At 44.8% G+C, this 6962-nt stretch overlaps 1 protein-coding gene across 4 annotated transcripts; it reads right to left on the bottom strand.

The window, feature by feature from the left end:
• Window positions 1-1713: 1713 nt before the first annotated feature.
• Window positions 1714-6524, bottom strand: nefma (neurofilament, medium polypeptide a). 4 transcript variants are annotated; one of them, XM_036140149.1, is made up of 4 exons: window positions 5266-6524; window positions 4399-4523; window positions 3336-4312; window positions 1714-3305 (listed from the first exon to the last, which is right to left on the bottom strand). In XM_036140149.1, the coding sequence occupies exons 1-4, from the start codon at window positions 6322-6324 to the stop codon at window positions 2614-2616; spliced, it is 2853 nt and encodes a 950-aa protein (XP_035996042.1). In that variant the 5' UTR covers window positions 6325-6524; the 3' UTR covers window positions 1714-2613. The 4 variants fall into 4 exon arrangements, with proteins under 4 accessions (XP_035996042.1, XP_035996041.1, XP_035996040.1 ...); XM_036140148.1 differs by having other exon boundaries at window positions 1714-3373; window positions 3404-4312; XM_036140147.1 differs by having other exon boundaries at window positions 1714-3394; window positions 3425-4312.
• Window positions 6525-6962: the final 438 nt, after the last annotated feature.

The raw sequence follows: 6962 nt of genomic DNA, 5'->3' as shown, positions 1-6962 counted from the left end.
AATTGTCTCCACTCCACCTGGTAAAAATAGTTATGCTGCTTTAGCCTCTCGTTTTCTCCCGGGTTATTACTTATTTTCTTCTTGGTTACTTTGTCTTCCTTGTCGCTGGGCAAAGAGTTTGGATGGTCCTCCATTTTAACAGAAAACAGCAAATAGAATGATCTACGGTTACTTGTTTTCTACGCCTCCTCCACTGACAGCACATCTTCATATAGAAGACAGAAAGGTAAAACACATGCTGACAAGTTTGTCCCTTTTCGGCTACTGAAATCAGAAATGGCAACGCAACATGGCGTCTCCCATTGGTTGTACCAATTCAATTGAATTGGACCTATGCATTTATAAACTACTAATTCTAAGCTATGAAAACGCTTTCATTTTTGATGTGATGTTAATAGACCATTAGCAGAGCAGATATTTGTGAAAGCAATACTTGTTTTATGCTAATTCAAGGCCAAATTAGTTACACACTGTCCCTTTAATCCTAAAGCAACTTAATTCTCTAAAATGTCACATTAAAATCTGTAATTTTTTGACTATACTTTGTTTGTGTATAGTCTATAGTGCTTTGGATTTAAAAATGTGGTGAATAGTCATTTTAGCATATTCAGTTTGATCAAACAGAAATCCCATTTAGGTCAGCTATTTAAATTGGGGTTAACATAAGAGTAAACTGCTGCATTAAAACATATCCAATCAGAAAAAGAAGGTGCTTTTATCACTGCAAAAATGGAACTAGAAAAAAGTAAAATGTTCTTAAAATTTGTGTAATTGTCCTTGATTTGAGCAGGTAAATAAGATGATTTGCCAATGGAATAAGAAATTTGCACTTAGAATAGGAACAATTCATCTCAATCATCTTATTTCAAGTGCAGGATGTCTAATTATCTTATTTTAAGAGGTCAAAATACTCATTCCATTGGCAGATAATCTTATTTACCTGCTCAAATCAAGGATAAATACACTAACTTTAACAACATTTTACTTTTTTTTAGATCAGTTTTTGCAGTGTAGCAGTCTATAGCAAATGTAAAACCAGTTTAATAGTTTATAAAATGTTGTATACCCTCTGAAATGTGTTGTTCATTCTAGTACTAATTGCTGCTTCATAACTTCATAACATGCATTTCTTTGGAACCTTATAGGAAGACTCGAGCACTCCAAGGAAAAATCTGCACACCAAACAACAGGCTCTAGAATGTTCTTGCTGAGACCGCAGTACTATTCATAGCACCAGCATTAAAGAGCAACCACCTTTATCACCTTATTAAAAGAAGTCTGCTCTATCAATGACGTCTACTGATGTCAGCATTAATGGAACTGTGGATGGCCTGCAGCATTAAGCACTCTTAATCAGATAAGCAGGTTGCCTTGGGAGTTGTTTCTAAAAAACACACACAAAACTGCAGTCTTACACACTTTTGCTAATTAATGTCCAGGCAGTTACCCTTCCAGTGAGAAAATCAATCACCTCTCACTGGGCTTATTTTGCTGTTTGCAGCAAAATCAGTGCCATGTAAATTCAAGAATGACCAAGGCAACTCTATTCATTGTCATCCTTGCATTAAAAGAAATATTCTACATGATTTATTTATTACAACATGAAAAAAAAGAGTATCACTAACCAACTTTTTATCTATTTTAATGTAGGCTCAGTTTTTTCAGACAAACGAAACCTCAGTATGATAATAAAAAAATACAAGAGACAGAAGGTTTTTTGTTTTGTTTTCTTATGATATTTATTGAGCAAAGGCTGCTGGGAAATACTTCAAGATGAGTAAAGTTATGGGACTGCAAACAGTAGCACCTCATTTATTTCTGTAATTAAATTCAAGTTCATTCTATGCATACAAGAATGCACAATTCATTTACAGTTACATTTGTCTAAGTTGCTCTCAGGTAAACATAACAGACAGTGATAAAAAGCATGTTTAAGGCTAGGAGTTTCTTCAGATTTGTTAAGCTGTAATTGCTTCAGTTACTGGACGTATACAGATGTGGTTATGTGTTTCTTCACCTAATGTTTCATATTGTTTGTTACTGTTTCTGGCTCAGATGGCATCTTCACATGTCAAGTAAGGCTTCTTCAGTAGAGTGCATGTCTGCGCCGAGGCCCCTTCACCTGCCTAACCCCGACCACTTATACTTTAACTCAAAAAAACTGCTCAACAGTCTCATGTTAAATTATCTCTTTTAAAGTGCGTTCCTACCAAACATACAGATACGAGAGGAAAGTACTCCACTCCTCTGAGCTAGCATGCAGATCCCCCGCCCACTCTTCCTACTCCTGAGCTCACCTTAGAAAAGCAGAAAGAACCTAAAAGAATAAAATGTCTCAGTCATTTGCTCTTCGCTGCATCAGCGGCGAAGCTTGCTTAAAGCTTTCACTCAACATGCATGTTTGAAGTTTGTCACGTTTTTTTTTTTTTTTTTTGGCTTCTCTCTATAATTTGCTTTTAGTGTGTTTTTTTGTTATTACATCGCTCTAGCTTTATGAATTTCATTGTTACGTTAGTTCTTTGTGAATTGCTTATGTTCTCTCCTCAACCTTTTGCCCCTCTCACAGTTGCCCCCTACTCTACTTCCACTTTGGTTGAGCTGTCCGGAGTCTGCTCATTCAGCCTCTGCCACTTGCTTGACAGATTGGGTGGACTGCTTGTCGGTCGCCTTGGCGGAGACAAGCTTCTCCTGCTGCACCTCCTCCACGTCCTTCACTGTTTCTGTCACCGTGATGGATTTTGTGACATGCTTGGAGCCATCCTCTCCGGTGGTGATCGTCTCCACGGTCTTGGTGATTACCACTTTCTGGCTGCCATCTTCCTTGACAGGGCTCTCGTCTACGCCATTAGCGATGACGTCCGCATCTTTCTTCTCTTTCTCCTCTGGACTGCTCTTGTCTACCTCGCCGTTCATGGCAACGTCTTTCTTTTCTACCTTCTTATCCTCTGTTGAGTCACTTTTCTTTTCTGATTTGTCATCTTTGGGAGCCTCAGCTTTGGTGGTATCAGACTTGGGGGTGTCGGATTTGGGGGAGCTAGGCTTTGGAGATTCTGCCTTGGGTGAGCCTTCTTTGGGGGATTCAGGCTTTGGAGAAGAAGACTTGGGGGATTCAGCTTTAGGAGACTCTGGTTTGGGTGATTCAGCTTTAGGAGACTCTGGTTTGGGTGATTCCGACTTGGGAGAACTTGGTTTTGGTGATTCCGACTTGGGAGAACCTGGTTTGGGTGATTCAGATTTGGGAGAACCTGGTTTGGGTGATTCAGACTTGGGAGAACCTGGTTTAGGTGATTCAGACTTGGGAGAGCCTGGTTTGGGTGATTCAGACTTGGGAGAGCCTGGTTTGGGTGATTCAGCCTTAAGGGAACTAGGTTTTGGGGATTCAGACTTTGGGGAACTAGGTTTTGGGGATTCAGACTTTGGGGAACCTGCCACTGGAGATTCAGATTTAGGGGACTTTGAGTCATCCGTTTTTGGGGCCTCTTCTTTGCTGGCCTCAGTTTTTAAAGCTTCTGACTTTGCAACAGCCTTTTCTGCTATATCTACTTTATCTTCTTTTACATCCTTTTCATCTTCCTTTTTGCCCTTCTCTGCATCATCTTTTTCTTTCTTCTCGTCTTCACTTTTTGATGCTTTGTCATCTCCGGCATCTTCTTCCTTTTCACCACCCTCATCTTCCACAGCAGCCTCCTCTTCCTCTCCTGCACTACCCTCTTTTTCGTCACCCTTCTCTTTGTCAGGAGAGGCTTTGGATTCTGGAGCTTTGGAGCACAGTACTGTTTCCTCAACCTCTTCCTCTTCTCCCTCTTCTCCCCCCTCTTCATCACCTTCTTCTGCCTCACCTCCCTTTTCTTCTTCATCATCCCCTTCCCCTTCTTCTTCCTCGTTTTCTCCCTCCTTACCACCTTCTCCTTCACCTTCTTCTCCCTCCTCGTCACCTTTTTGCTCCTCATCATCATCCTTAGAGATGGCACTAGCACTAACTTTGGCTTCAGTGGCGGCTACAGCTTCCTCCTCTGCTGCCTCTTCTCCAGCATCCTGCTCTTCCTCTCCCCCTTCCTCTTCCTCTTCCCCTTCTTCCTCCTCTCCTCCTTCTCCAGCTGTGGCAGAGAGCTCCTGTGCTAGCTCTGCCAGAGCCTCGTCCATGTCTGCCTTGTCATCTTCTACCCGCGTCTCCTCGATGATCTCCTCCACAAACTTGTGCTGCACTTTCAGCTTTGAGGTCTCAGATTTAGGTTTGGAGATTTTGCTGGAGGTGACCGCCTGGCGATATGGAAAAGTGCTGAAGTGGGTCTCCTCTCCCTCAAGCAGTTTCCTGGTTATAAAGAGAGTGTGTTCATTGTAGTTCTGGTTTTCTGTAAATCCAATTGAATAATTGAGAGTATTGTTTCAATACTATACCTGTATGCAGCAATTTCAATGTCCAGGGCCATCTTGACATTCAACAGGTCCTGGTACTCACGGAGATGGCGAGCCATCTCCCACTTGGTGCTCTTCAGTTCATTGTCCAGCTGGTGGATTGTCTCCTAAGGGGAAAAAACAGCAAAAACAAATGATTAAACATACCAGAGTTATTATCTTTTGCACCACCTCTTGTCTATCCGGGACTTATCAATTTCTCTTTCAGAAATTCCACTGCAGTAAAACTCCTTCTGCTTTTGTCTTGACTGCGGGTCTTGATCTAATATATTCTGACGCAATTCAGCATTCTAGAGATGCTGAGCCTCTATTTCAAGGGTAGCCTCCTACACCCACCACCCCTACCCCTCCTCCAAACTCTCAGCCGTGTAACGCAAGGACAGAACCAATGAAAGCATCGATCCATGCCTCTGACTCAGCAAGATGGAAGGGAGGGGGGGGGGGGGGGGGGGGGGGGAGCATGCACTGCAGAGTCTGCCTTTAATCACTTGGAAGTCTCCCAAGCTCGTAAAGCAACAGGAAAATCCCGCAGTCATGATGCAGCTGAAAAACAATCAAACCTGTCGCATTTAATATAATTAAAAAAATGTCCCCTTTAATTAATTAATTAAATAATTTATTTATTTTATTTTATTTTTTTGGGGGGGGGGGGGATTATATTAGAAACGTGTCAAATAATAAAAAAAAACTGCGTCATCACTGCAAACTGTGATCATCTTTAAAGAAATCAAACGTTTTTCTTATATTAAAACATTTTATCACAGACACAAAGAAGAGTGTTAAGTTCGAAATGCAATACTTTCATCCATTGTAATACTGTAAATAAATATTTTAGCTGCGTCTCCATACCTGCAAACTAGCCAGGTCGCTGTTGTGTCGGTCCTCGATGTCGTTCAGCTGCCGCTCCAGGGAGTCCTTTGTCCCGCGGACAGACTCCAGCTCGACCGTCTTCATCTGCAACTGGCGCCGGTAGTCGGCAATCTCGTCCCGGGCGGACTTTATCGCGTCCTTGTTCTGCTCTGCAGCCTCGGTGAGCTTGGTGTAGCGGCACACGAACCAGCTCTCCACCTGCTGCAGGTTTTGGTTGGAGTGTCCTTCCAACTCGGTGCGTATTTCCCGCAGAGCCTCGGTGATGTCGGTCTTCTGGAGGTCCTTCCTCTCCATGGTTACCTGGGACGCCTGGATCTGCGCGATAAGGTCGCTCACCTCCTCCTCGTGGTTGTTGCGGATGAAGGCGATCTCATCCTGGAGCGACTGAACTTTCTTCTCCAACTCAGACTTCATCAACTCCGAGTCGCCAGTATCCTTCTTCAGGACGCGAATGATGGCTTCCGTTTCCTCGCGGATTCGAGCCTCCTCCTCAAAGCGGTCCCTGAGCCGCTGGATGTCCTCCTCGATGTGCTCCGTGTCGAGCTGGATCTGCGCCTTGTCGCGGTGGATCTGCTCCAGAACGGTGCGCAGCTCCTTCAGTTCCTGGTCGTAGAGGTCGTCGAGCTGGGTGCGGGACACCTGCTTCTGCCGCAGAGCCTGGATCTCAGCCTCGATTTGCTGGTTCTGCTGCTCCAGGTAGTGCACCTTGTCGATATACACAGCAAATCGGTCGTTGAGCCCCTGAAGTTGCTCTTTTTCGTTAGATCGCTTGTAGTCACCGTTGAGGATCGAGGTTTGACTATAATCAACGCTGTCGGCGGAACTCAGCACCGTCGAGCCGTATGCCCGGGGAGCCGGTGCGTTGACGGTCCTCTTGTAGGACGCGGTGATGGTGGAGCCCGGGCTTGTCCGGGACCAAGACTGGGAGCGAAAGCCGCTTGAAGGGGTGCCGCTGGGGCGGCCGTAGCCGTAACTGGTTGTTCTAGTATCCATGGCTCTCCTGAAGGGACTTCCTATCGTTTCCACCGGGTAACTCATCCGGTCAGGCTAACGCAGAGGATGTGGGAGGATGAGGGGAGACGGTGCTGGAGGTGCAGAGGTGTGTGAGTGTAAAATGTTGTGTGCGTGTGTGTGCGCGCAGGTGAGGGGTGTATGGCTTTCACAGCGACTGAGAGAGCCTCCGTCTTCTCCTTATATACCGGAGCGTCTGTCGTTAGCAAGGCGAGTCCAAGCGGTTTTGTTTCGTCCTAAGAAAGAAGGGAGGGGGTAGAAAGGAGCGTCCCACTCAGCCCGGTCTGCTGATGGTCCCAGGACTCGCTCAGTCTGAACCACGTGTGTCAGAGGAGCTACGTGGGTGTGGGATTTGGAGTACATTTCCTGACAGGCGGTGGGATTACTTGCATTTTTTTTTTTTTTGTCTAAATTATAATTGCAGACTCGTCTCGAACACTTCAGCACCTCAGACAGCGACAGTCAACAGTCTGTCGTTTCCCCGCAGGAGAAAGGGGAAGCATTTCCTCCTCACAGAATATTGACAACAAAAAAGAGCTCTCCATCACTGCTCTGCGATTCTGCTGACTGTTTCTTAGCGAAGGTCTGCAAGCAGCACTGCCTCGCTTATAGTTCAGTGACTTAAATCAAGGTTAGGGTAGCACATCTACAGTTATCATGTGACG

The sequence above is a fragment of the Fundulus heteroclitus genome, chromosome 8 (genome assembly GCF_011125445.2).
Source record: "Fundulus heteroclitus isolate FHET01 chromosome 8, MU-UCD_Fhet_4.1, whole genome shotgun sequence".
Classification (NCBI taxonomy): domain Eukaryota; kingdom Metazoa; phylum Chordata; class Actinopteri; order Cyprinodontiformes; family Fundulidae; genus Fundulus; species Fundulus heteroclitus.
Note: the sequence above shows the minus strand (reverse complement) of the source record. Positions and strands in the feature narration are given on the sequence as shown.

Coding starts and splice junctions, on each gene's coding strand:
- nefma (XM_012869447.3), bottom strand. CDS start 6,324: ATGAGTTACCCGGTGGAAACGATAGGAAGTCCCTTCAGGAGAGCCATG. Junction 4,524..5,265: donor GCGACCTGGCTAGTTTGCAG/GTATGGAGACGC, acceptor TTTTCCCCTTAG/GAGACAATCCACCAGCTGGA. Junction 4,313..4,398: donor ATTGAAATTGCTGCATACAG/GTATAGTATTGA, acceptor CTTTATAACCAG/GAAACTGCTTGAGGGAGAGG.